The sequence below is a fragment of the Vicugna pacos genome, chromosome 19, assembly GCF_048564905.1.
Source record: "Vicugna pacos chromosome 19, VicPac4, whole genome shotgun sequence".
In the NCBI taxonomy this organism is placed as follows: domain Eukaryota; kingdom Metazoa; phylum Chordata; class Mammalia; order Artiodactyla; family Camelidae; genus Vicugna; species Vicugna pacos.
The window spans coordinates 38092967-38105187 of record NC_133005.1 but is presented as its reverse complement, the minus strand read 5'-3'; the positions used below and the strand labels follow the sequence as shown (position 1 = coordinate 38105187).

General features: G+C 49.0%; 1 protein-coding gene across 1 annotated transcript in view; it reads left to right on the top strand.

The window, feature by feature from the left end:
- ATP9A (ATPase phospholipid transporting 9A (putative)) overlaps positions 1-12221 on the top strand; it is a 116558-nt gene that overhangs the window by 88746 nt on the left and 15591 nt on the right. The window contains exons 16-19 of the mRNA XM_031687693.2: positions 6843-6935; positions 8295-8378; positions 9747-9917; positions 11973-12071. Of these exons, the coding sequence (XP_031543553.1) occupies positions 6843-6935; positions 8295-8378; positions 9747-9917; positions 11973-12071 (447 nt within the window). The remainder of the gene's footprint in view (positions 1-6842; positions 6936-8294; positions 8379-9746; positions 9918-11972; positions 12072-12221) is intronic.

Below are 12221 nucleotides of genomic sequence, written 5' to 3'. Positions count from 1 at the left end.
AAAATGCCGGAGTCTGCTGCGTCTGTCCCTGTGGCTCGACATCCTTTCTTACCCCTCGCTGACTCTTTATGGAGATGCGTGACTAACTGGCGGATGTAGTTCCCGCCACAGAAAGAAACTTAGTTCCTCAACTGGACAGACCTCGGAGAGCTGATGAGCTTTCGGTTAACCCAGTTCCAGGGTGAAGGGTCTAACGAACGTAGACTGGGCATTTCTTGGTACATTTCTCATCGTATACTCTTGTTTAATTGAGTGTGGTGTTTGCTGTTGAGGTGAAATTCAGGTGACATAAATGAATCATTTAAGTGTGCTTTTCATTTAGTACATCTGTCCATTCACAGTGTTGTGCAACCACCACATCTGTCGAGTTTTGAAATATCTCCATCTCCCCGAAAGGAAACCTTGTAGCCCTTAAGCAGTCACTCACCACACCACCTTCTTCCAGTCCCTGGAAACTGCCAATCTGCTTTCTCTCTAGGATTTACCTATTCTGGGTATTTCGTGTAAATGGAATCACATAATATGTGACTTTTTGTATCTGGCTTCTTCACTCAGCATGATGTTTTAGAGATTATCCATGCTGCGGCATATATCTGTACTCCGTTGCTTTTTATAGCTGAATAATATTACATGTTGATTATCCATTCACCCGTCAGGGGGCACTGGGTTGTTTCCACCTTTTGGCTATTGTGAATAGTGTTGCCATGATCATTTGTGTACAGGGATTTGAGTAACTGTTTTCACTTCTTTTGGGTAGATACTTAGGAGTGGAATTGCTGGATCTACTCCCAAATGCTGGAAAATTCTGTCTTTTAACTCTTTGAAGGACCTCCATATTTGTCTCCAATGTGCTGCACCATTTACATTCTCACCAGCGATGGATAAAGTTTCCAGTTTCTCCACATCCTCACCGACACTTTTTATTTTTCCTTCCTTCCTTCTTCCTTTCTTCCTTTCTTTCTTTCTCTCTTTCTTTCTTCTCTTCTCTTCTTTTTCCTTTTCCTTTTCCTTTTCCTTTTCCTTTTTCTTTTTCTTTTTCTTTTTCTTTTTCTTTTTCTTTTTCTTTTTCTTTTTCTTTTTTATAGCTATCCCAGTTTTCTGAAGTGGTATTTCATTGTGGTTTTCACTTGCATTTCCCTAGTGACTAATGATACTGAGCATCTTTTCACATCCTTATTGGCCACTTGTATATCTTCCTTGGAGAGATGTCTATTCAAGTCCTTTGCCTACTTTTTAATTAGATTCTCTTTTGTTGTTGTTTTGTAAGAGTTTTTTATATAGTTGGGGTACTAGACCCTTATCAGAGATACGATACCTAAGTATTTTCTCTCATTTGGTAGGTTTTCTTTGCACTTTGGTGATAAAGTTCCTTTGATGCACAGAAGTTAACTAATTTTGATGAAGTCCAATTTGTTTTTTTCCTTTGTTGCTCTTGATACTGGTGTCATATCTAAGAGTCCATTGCTAAATCCAAGGCCATGAAAATTTACCCCTATATTTTCTTTAAAATTTTTTTGTATATATGTATTTTTAAATTGAAGTATAGTCAGTTTACAGCATGTCAGTTTCTAGTGTATAGCAGAATGCTTCAGTCAGACATGAACATCCATATCTTCATTTTCATATTTTTCCACTATAAGTTACTGCAAGATATTGAATATAGTTCCCTATATAGTATGAACTTGTTGTTTATCTATTTTATATATATTAGTATCTGCAAATCTCAAACTCCCAATATATCCCTTCCCACCCCCTTCCCGTGCTGGTAACCATAAGTTTGTTTTCTCTGTCTGTAAATTTGTTTTTGTTTTGTAAAAAGCTTGTCTTTTTTTTTTTTTAATTCCACATATAAGTGATATATGGTATTTTTCTTTCTCTTTCTGGCTACCCCTATATTTTCTTTTAAGAGTTTGTGTAGTCTTATCTCTTTAGGTCATTGATCCGTTTTGAGTTACTTTTGTACATGGTGTGAGGTAGGGGTTCAGTTTCACTCTGTTGCATGTAGATGCTGAGTTGTCTCATCACCGTTAGTTGAAGAGGCCATTTCCCCATTGAATAGTCTTGACACCCTTGTTGCAATTAAATATTTTCAATGATTTCATTCATACAATCATAAAAATTACTGAAAAAATATAGTAATCAGTCAGCATCCCCATTTTGCCATTAGTATTTCAGATTTTTAAAATATTTTTTTGAAACCTTTATTGAAGTACAGCATACACAAAAAAAAGTGCAGCCTTCCTACGGGTACAGCTCACCTGCTTACAAAGTTAGCACAGCCATGTAACTGGCATCCAGAGCAAGGAACAGGATTTCTCTGTTAATTGCCCCTGCAGCTCCCTCGTGCCCCTTTCTGGCTACTGCATCCTTCCTCCCCATCGTCCCCATTTCTACCACTAAGTTTGTCTCCTTTTGAACTTTATGTAAAGGAAATTGTATGGTAGATACCCTTTTGTGTTTTGAGTTCATTTGCTCAATTTTTTACTTATATATTCATCCATATTTTTGCATGTATTGTAGTTCAAGAAACTTTTTAAGCAAATAAGACATTGTGCATTCACTTGAGGTCCCATCTGCCCTTTCTAGATGTGCCTCCTTTCCATTCTTACCCCAAGTTTATCATTCCTATGAATTTGAAAATACTGCTATCAGACACATTTGGGTATAAAATGTAGTATGGTTTTCCATATTTTTATTTTTTGCATAGATGGCACTGTAGTATATATCATTATCCCACTTACTGATTTTTGTTTAACATAAAGAAACTGTCATGTTAATACACTCGTCCCCACTTGATTTATCTTACGTAAGCTGACTTACGTTATCGCATCGTATCCGTGTACCTCTCTTCCTTCCCTATGGATAGACATTAGATTGTTGCCACTTTCTTTGCCGGTAGAAAGAGCATCGCCGCATGTAGCCTTGTCTGCTCCAGCCTCCCTGGTACATATGTCAGTGTTTTCCTGTGAGCCGTACCCAGGGAGGACTTGCTGGGTTATAGAATATGTATGTCTGTAACTCTATCAGATATTGTCAACTTTTCCTCTAATGTGCTTATACTAATGTTAGTCCCACTGTTTTTCTACATCCTCATGAACACTTGATAGTGTCAGAGTTTTAAAATTTTGCCAGTCTGAAGCATCCGAATTAACACCTTGTTCTCCTGTTTGCTCTCTTATTCATGGAGATCACACTTTCCACTCTGGGAAGCCTGGAAGCCCTGTGTTCACAGACCACTCTGTTCAGGAGTTCTTAAGTCCAACTGATCATTAGAATGACTGTAGGAGTTTTAAAAATTGCAGAATACTTGGTCCCAGTCCTGTTTTCCTTGTCATTTTTAAAGGTTCTTCACATTGTTTGGCTTGGCCTGGAGAAAACTCTGCCTTAGATCATGAACATCTTTGGAATAAGACTCATCTTTTCTGGATTTTTTTTTTTAAATAAAACACTGTATCTATACAAGTGTTTCATGCCTCAGGGAGCAGATTTGCAGGTGTTAGTAATTGGCAATAGTAGTAATTAGTAGTAGGACCAGCAGCTCTAGTAATAGTATCAGAGATAGGAACAATATTAACAATGCTGGAGGTAGCATTAAATGGTGCTTATTGTGTGCCAGTCACTGTTCTAAATGACTTGCATAAAATAACTCATCTAATTCTCATGATTCCGTCGCAGTTGGTATTTGACAGAGGAGAAATTGAAGTCTAGAGAGACTAAGAAATCTCCCCAAGTTTACGTAGTTAGAAAAGGTGGAGCTGGGATTCTGCCCCAGCCCGTCTGGCTCCCAGGTCACCCTCTTTACCTCCAGGACCTGGGGGTTTGGGTGTGATGAGAGGGGGGTGGAAAAGCTCATGGAGCACCCACAGTAATGTCGAGGTGGTGTGCTAATTATGTATGGTATGGTGATAGATTATCCTGCACGTGATGGCTTAAACCAACAGCAGGTAATAGCTTACAGTTTCGGGGGCCGGGAGTCTGAGTGCAGCCTCGCTGGGCCCTCTGTCTCGGGGTCTCTCACAGGCTGCAGGCATCCAAGGTTCAGGCGGGGCAGAATCCACTTCCAGGTAAAACCAGTGCTGTGGGCAGGAGTCCATTCCTTGTGGTTGTCGGACTAAGGGCCTTAGTTCTGTACTGTCTGAGGGCCAGAGGTCACCCTTGTTCACTGTCCCGTGGACACCTGGTCCATGCTGGCCTCATCAAAGTGAGTACCTGAGAGTGTGAACAAGACAGACGGCATGTCATCTTTTGGGTAGAAACCAGCATCCAGGGCTGTCAGACTTGCTCTCCACTTTGCACAAATCTCAGATATCTCCTTTCGTGAAGTGATTCTCATCCTGGGGCCGTCTTGCCTGCAGGGGACATGGGGACATGTCTGAAGGCATTTTCAGTTGTTGCAGCTCAAAGGGTGTTGCCGCTGGCATCCAGTGGGTAGAGGCCAGGACAGCCTCCTAATGGAGAACATTCCATCCCCAGATGTTCACTGGGCCAGGGCTGAGAAACTCTGCCCTGACGTGTCCATCTGTCCTGCCTGCGATTTGAAAATAACTGTCCAGTCCCCTGATGGAAGGAAGTTTCCGCTCAGTTATGAGACGTCCCCCGGCGTGGTTTAGTGACCGCGGACAGGTGCGGCTCTGCTCTGGCCTGCTTCGTCACCGCCCCACCCCGAACGCGTATGAGCCGGTGGGCGGGTCTGGGCAGCGGCTCCTCACGCTAGCAGAGCAAGGGCTGGCGCTGGAGGACTCTCCCTCAGAGAAGCTCGGCTGGTTCGAGAAGCCGGGGTCTTTGGGGCTTGTGTGTCTGTCTCTGTGTCGCCGTTTTGTTTTTCTTGTGTTACACGCTGTTCCACTGCCCCCTCCACACCCTTCCCGCGTGGCTTGATGAAGTCGGGTCGTCGGCGTCGATCATCCTCTTGTCACTGTCTGAATAAAAGAGGCCTTTGAACAGGTGCCAGAATCAGCCCACAGTGGAAAAAGATGAGGCCCCAAACAATGCGGCACCGCCGGCAGATCACCGTAAATCGACAGCGTCATGTTGCCAGTAACATGGGAACGCAGCAGCCTCACGCTGAACTTGGTGGGAGGAAATGACTCACAGGAGGAGATGGTCGATACGGTATTTACACTGGAAGAGGTGTCCCACTGTCTCGAGCCCCTTCTGGAGAAGAGGAAGCTGGGGAGAGGGGCGTTATTTCCCATAGCACCACCGGGGTGACGGGGAAAGGAACAGAAAGCTCTGGTGCTTTCATGTGCAGACCCCACTGCTGTCTTTGGCCCGAGTCTCGTGCCGCGGAGATGCCATCCGTCACAGGAGAAGCCTGCATTTCTCACGCTTTTAAAACGCAGGTTCCTCTTCATGGCCTTTGGGTGCTTTTATGAGTAAGTGTGTTGTTCTAAAAGATGGTCGGCGGTTAGAGGCATTCAGAAGTTACTTTGGAAGATGACACCGTACCACTGATTTGGCCTTGGGTGTTTCTTATTCGATGAAGGGCTTGCAGGCATGCATTGTGGGCTTCCTGGGGGAGAATTTAGGCATGAGCTGGTGATGGCCACGCTCAGTCACCCATGCCTGTCTCTGCTGCGCCAGGCTCCCTGTGATGAAGGTCATCATCACCGTATAAGAATCAGCGATTACACCATCACTCCTTAAAGCCAGGATTTCTCCGCACTGTTGACATTTGGGGCGGGGTGATCTTCTGTTGTGGGGACCTTCCTGTGCCCTGAAGGATGTGCAGCAGAATCCTTGGTCTGTACTCACTAGATGCCGGTAACACCTCCCAGCTGAGACAACCGAATACATCTCCAGACATGGCCGTGGGCCCCCTGGGGGCAAAATCACCCCTCGTTCAGACCTCCCGTAACCGTTTTCTGCAGACGTTGTGATGGAGGGTCTTGAGGAGTTGCTGTCACCCCCACAGGAATGCTGGCGCTGGGGGAGCCTTTTCTGTGTATGTTGCCCCTTTGCCACGTGCCCGACGTAGGTGACCGCGTTTAAGCCACGACAGTCTGTGCGGTAAGGGTTGCTAGGATCCCTATTCTATGGATGCGGAAACTGAGGTTGAGAGAAAAGCAGTCGCTCGTCCGAGTGCGCCAGCCGGGAGCCAGTGCTGGGTCTAAGCGCTTGGTGCCTGTGCTGTGGTGTTAACCCACTCCCCGTGGGTAAAATCTGATCAGTGTGAACCGAAAAAATCTGGGTGATTGGCTCGCCAGCTCAGCCCTCAGGGAGACAAGGGCCTGGCGCTGCCTCTCTCAGGGGTTCTCAGCTGAGGCCTTGTGTCCTCCAGGAAGCGTGTGCTCCTGCCTGGAGACACTCTGGTTGTCCCCAGAAGGGTTGCTGCCGGCATCAGGTGGGTGGGGGCCCAGGGACGCTGCAGCAGATGGGGCCACGCGGAGCCCGGGCCCTCACGGCAGAGTTCTCCAGCCCCGACTGCTGACAGCGCCAAGGCTGAGAAACCCTGATCTCGGTAGTTCTCTTACCTCCCGGTTCTTCCCCATAGACCACGTTTTGGTGATCCTGGCAGTCCTACGTATAAATCTAAAATTATCTTTTCGTGTGGGAGTCCGTTCCCGTCAGAATAGAAATAACTAAAAACAGAGTTCTTCAGTCCTTTTGATCTTGCTTTCATCATTTAACGATTTCCCAAGTGCTTTGAGTTGTCTTCTGTTTTCTGTGGCCTTTGCCCCAAAGCGAGGCGCCCCTCTCGCTTTTTATCTTTGGCCAAGTGCAAAAACATTGGCGTCCGCTAAGTACGCTTCGGTGTGCGCCGTCTGTCATGGGAAGCGGGCACCGGCGCGGAAAGCAGATATTCCTCCTGGTTACCCATCCCTCCCCCCACCCCCCCCCAGGATGAATCAACTGGAGAGATCACGTTCTACATGAAGGGGGCGGATGTGGTCATGGCCGGCATCGTGCAGTACAACGACTGGCTGGAGGAAGAGGTAAGCGTGTCTGGAGCCTGATGTGATGAGGTGGGGCCCTGTATTCGATTCCTATGGCTCCGTTAAAAAATCCCCTCAAAACTTAGCAGCCTGGAAGGACACATGTTACTTCTTACAGTTTCTGTGAGCCAGGAATCCAAGCTAGGCTGTGCCTGGAGTCTCAGGACTCAGAGTCCCTCACAGGCTGTGGTCAGAGGGGTTGCCTGGGGCTGGGCTCTCATCTGAAGGCTCAGTTGGGGCACAGCTCACTTCCAGGCTCACTTAGTGGCGTGGACAGGATTCAGCCGCCCAGTGGCTCTTGGCCAGAGGCGGCCACATTCCTTGCCACGTGGGTCTCTCTCTGTAGGGCAGCTTACACGGTGGCCCTGGCTTCGTCAGAGCGTGCACGCGCAGGAACACAGAGGCAACAGACAGAAGTCAGCTTCTCAGGAGTGACCTCCCCTCACGTTGCCACCTTCTGTTTTTTAAAAAAACTTTTTTCAGCTTTACTGAGCTGTAATGGATACACAGCTTTGAGTAGGTTTAGGGTATACAGCACGTCGATTTGAGACACAGATTGAAGATCAATCACCACTATAGCCTTCGCTAACACTTGCACCACATCACATAACTGCCACTTCTTTTCTGTGGTCACTTTGCCACATTCTGTTCGTGGGAACAAGGCACTGGGTCCAGCACACACTGGGGGCAGGTCATCATACCTGGCTGTGGGTACCGGGAGGCAGGCACGGTGGGGCCACATCCCAAGCGTCCTTGTCCCAGTTTGTGACATGAGAACTGGCTGCAGCAGGGAAGGAAGGAAAGCTCAAGTTTATCAGGCCATTTCTGTTTCATCTCCCAGTTGCGGGTGGAGAATTCCCGTTTTATATTCAGTATTATCATATTTCCAGTTAGCGGGTTATAAGCCCAGATGCCGACAGGGAGCAGGCAGGTGACTCAGATGAGTGAAACGGGCCGAGGTGTGTCTTCCGACAGGGTCGCATTTTGTGTGTTGAATGTACGGGAATGTGCTTTACTTGACAGCTGTGTTTTCTGGGACCGCAGCCGCTTTCAGCCGTCACTGACTGTGGTCGTTTGGGAAAGTGCACCCACTTTTGTCAGAGGTTGAGTTTTTCCAATGAGCCAGAAATCCAGATTTGTCTCTGAAATCTTAACTGTTGCTGGCTGAAATTTTGAAACCCCTTTAGAAGATTTGCTCGGAGGGATTGCTGTAGGGGAAAGCAGTGTTCTGATTTGCCGTTTGGCCGACTCCCTGGGAGGGGTCGCCCACTTCAGCCTCCTGCCCTCCTCCAGAGAGAGCAGGGCCAGGGGTGCAGAGCCCTCAGTGCGGCTCCCTGCTGACCAAGGTCTGCTTTTCAGTGTGGAAACATGGCCCGGGAGGGGCTGCGGGTGCTCGTGGTGGCGAAGAAATCTCTAGCAGAGGAGCAGTATCAAGACTTTGAGGTAAGTGGTTCTGTGACCTTCCTGTTAATTTTTAAAGCCGCACCCCCACGCCCGTTGCACCTCCCTCCCCACTCATTCTGCTCTGGTCAGATTGACATCCTTTCTGAGCAGACCAGGTTCTTGGCCTGGAACTCTCTTCCTGCCCAGAGCTCCATGGCCCTCCTCCTTTGCTGCTTTTGGGTCTCAGCTCAAATGCCACCTCCTCTGAGAAGTCTTCCTGGATTCCACCATCTAAGGCAGCCCCACCTCATCAGTCCCCATCTGTCACCCTATTGAAATTTCTTCATTGCACTTATCACCAGCTGTAATGACTTTGTTTATATGTATATTTTAACATTCTTTTAAAATATCTTCTTTCTGGAATAAGATCTTTTTGAAAGCAGAGACTTGATCAATCTGGTTTGCTCCTGTACCCCTAATACTTAGGGTAGTCACTGCAAGCCTTTTGGAAGATATGAAATGAAACCTTCAAATTTGAAATTGTAAACTTCCTTGGGGCCCTGATCTTTTTAAACTGTAAAAAATGCTGGACTTGAACTAGAACATTGGCTTTTGCAGCCCAGACTTCCAGTATAAATATGTCTTATTAATTGTCATCTCATCCCATGGACTGTGGGTTCCTTGAGGGGAGAGGGGTCCTTGTACCCCAAGTCCTGGCACAAAGCTGAGTGAATGTATTTGCATATGTCTGACAGGAAGAGAGGTGAGGCTGGGGGAAAGGTTTTGGGGGCCCTTGTCCTGCTCCAGCCAGAGAAACTGTGCTTGGGTCTGTCTATTCTGTGTGCTTGAGTTCTTCTTAAAGTTTTATTTAACAAGAGTTGTAGCCCTGATATATTCTGCCTTTCTTTCAAGTTTGAAGGCATAAGCTATGAGACAGCTGTATCTTTGCTAACAATGTAAAGAGGGGTCAAACAGGAGGGTTGGGTCAGTGGTCTTTGGAAATGGGACTTCTTAGAAAACCTGGTGGTCAAGGGTTCTTGGTTACAGAGCATATGTTGTATGGGGAGAACCTACTGTTTTTAGGGATCTTGAGCTGTGCTAATCTTTGTAAAAACCCAGTGAAGTTGGGGCTGTCATTGCCATTTCATGGATGAAAATGATTGAGGCTCAGAGAAGTTAAGCAGCTTGCTAAAAGTCGCACAGCACAGGTGAGTGTAGAGCAGAGAGTGGGGCTCCGGTCGGTCCAGCTCCAGTGTCTGGACTGGTAGACTTGGAAGGAGGCTGAAAGTGTCAGTTTCACTTCTTTGAGGTCCACCCAGGTCCTGGGGCCCCTGCCCTGTGTGAGGGGATGAGACAGTCCTACTGCCAGTCGGTCCACCTTGCACCCTGCCACCCTGAACGATGACTGTGTCCCCTGCTGTGTCCTAGGCCCGCTACGTCCAGGCCAAGCTGAGTGTGCATGACCGTTCCCTCAAAGTGGCCACAGTGATTGAGAGCCTGGAGATGGAGATGGAACTGCTGTGCCTGACGGGGGTGGAGGACCAGCTCCAGGCGGACGTGAGGCCCACACTGGAGACCCTGAGGAACGCCGGCATCAAGGTAGGGTGAGCCTGCCCGGGACCCGCCACTGACAGAACCCACTGTGCACTCTGAGTTCCAGGGTTAGACCGGTGATCCCTTCAGCAGAGGGTAGAAATTAGAGAGGGGTGAGACGGCGGAAGGAGTCACAGAGGGAACCCGACATGCAGGGACAGTGGCCTGTAGCCCTCCCTGAGCCGGCCTCCGCATCACTGCCCACCCTGACAGCCCGGTTTCGGAGGCTGTCTTGTGTGTCCGCTTTCACCAGTGCCTCTGTGACTGCGAGCATCTCCCTGTCCCTCGGGGCCAACTGTGGGTGTTTGTTATGTTCTCGTTGAGTGGCTGGCCAGCCAGCCGTCTGTCTGTCGATCTGGGTGAAGGAGTGGCCGCCTGCCCCAGCAACTGCCAAATTGACATTTTTGTACGCTGCTGTTTGGGGCCAAAAATTACCTGTGCAGTGATTTCATGTGGAGGGGCCAGTAGAGGGCGCCAGGGGAGCGGGCTCCGTCTCCCTGGACCCAAGCAAGGGATTAGCAGCTCTCCTCTTGGGGTTTGGGAGGTTCCGTTTTTGCTGCTGGCTTTGCCCTGAGGTTTTTTTTCTCCTTCTCAAAACGGTTCTCTCCAAAAGACAAAGTGTTTTATCCAGAGTATGGAGTGGACGTCTCTTTCTGTTTCCCTTGTTAGAGGGGAGGGGGAAGGAGTGGCTCGGGTGGGGCCAGGCTAGTTTGACGTTAGTGTCTAAGGTACTGTCCTCCACGGGCCGGGAGGGGCTAGCACTGAGGAAAGGGCTGCTTCACCCTGCGTCAGGTGCAGCGGCCCAGTCCCAGCGGGGTGGTTTCTCATGCCAGGAAGCAGAGACCCGGGACTGGCACGTCCCGGCAGGGCCCCTCCTGTCGTCCCCGCATAGGATGTAAGCTATGTGGTGCACTGATGACGTTCCATGGTTTTCTAGAACTTGAGACTCCAGCTCCTTTCCCAGTGTTTGCTCTCTCACAGCAAACCCTGAAAACCAACACCAAACTGGGATCACATAAAACAATACTGTTTCTAATGCCAGATGGGGCATTGAGGGAAAAACATTGACATACTCCAGGGTCAAACCTAGAGGCAAGGGCCCCCAGCGGCCCGGTGCCTTCATCCCAGCCGCCTTTCTGCTTGGGTTCCAGTCCCGCCTCCCCGATGACTACTTCTGTGGTCCTTGGCAGGTGGCTTGACTTGTGTTTCCCATGAAGTTACTGTGCGGGTGCAGTGCACTGAGCACTCGATTAAATGCCCAGCACTGAGTGGGTGCCGGGCACGGTGAACACTCGGGAGCCTTCGTGGTTGTTTCCTTTGCTCTACTTCCCCTGATGCTGGACGAGGACTTCCTTGTGTGGGGGCTCTCAGGGCCTTCCCCTGGCTGCTGGGAGCAGAGGGGACCGAGGGTTGATGGGTGAACTGGCAGAGCGGGGAGCACATTTGTTTGGACTCTGAAGACCTGGGTTCTGGGCCTGGTTGGGACAGGAGCTTGCTGTGTGGCTGTGGGGCAAGTCACCTCCCCTCTCTGAGCCCACAGCAGTGAGACGTGCAGTGCTCTGTTACGAGGTGTGGAAGAGTCTGCGTGTTTCCTGTCAGCGTTTTATAGTTAGGGGTAAGCCCTGTGAGATTGCACGGGGGCACCCGACCACGTAGAAAGATCCTTTGTAACGTGGCAAATCGGAGTTTCCTGTGGGACAAGGAAGTGATCCCTCCTCTGTCCAGCCTTCCTCTTCTTTGAGATTATTTATTGCTTTAAGAAGAATTCCCAGCAGGGGGATTAGGATGTCGGAGGCTGAGCTTCGAGATGTCTACTGAAGCATGTGGCCAGTTTCCTAAAAGTGCCACCGCCGGTTTTGCTGCCCCCGGCAGTGGTGGCCCAGGGTCTAGAACCCCTTGAACCTGGGCATTTGCTGTGATGCTTTGCAGACGTTATAAGCCCCAAGGAGGTAAATGGAACGTACCAAGTTCAGCTCCGCGTTTTTGGAAACTCAGCTGACACAGGCGGCCGGCTGACCTCAAATACTAACAAAGAGGACCCCTTCTGGGCTGTAATTTCAGGTTTGGATGCTGACGGGGGACAAGCTGGAGACAGCCACATGCACAGCGAAGAATGCGCATCTGGTGACCAGAAACCAAGACATCCACGTTTTTCGGCTGGTAAAGCCTTCTCTGCATTGGGGCCTTGTGGGGGTGATGCTGCCATCTGCCCTGTAACCTCTTTACCTGGAGTGGGCCCCCTACACAGGGGGAGGGGGAAGCGCAGTAGCCACCTAGGGTAGGGGGAGCTCCCGTCGTTGGTTTGGGTCA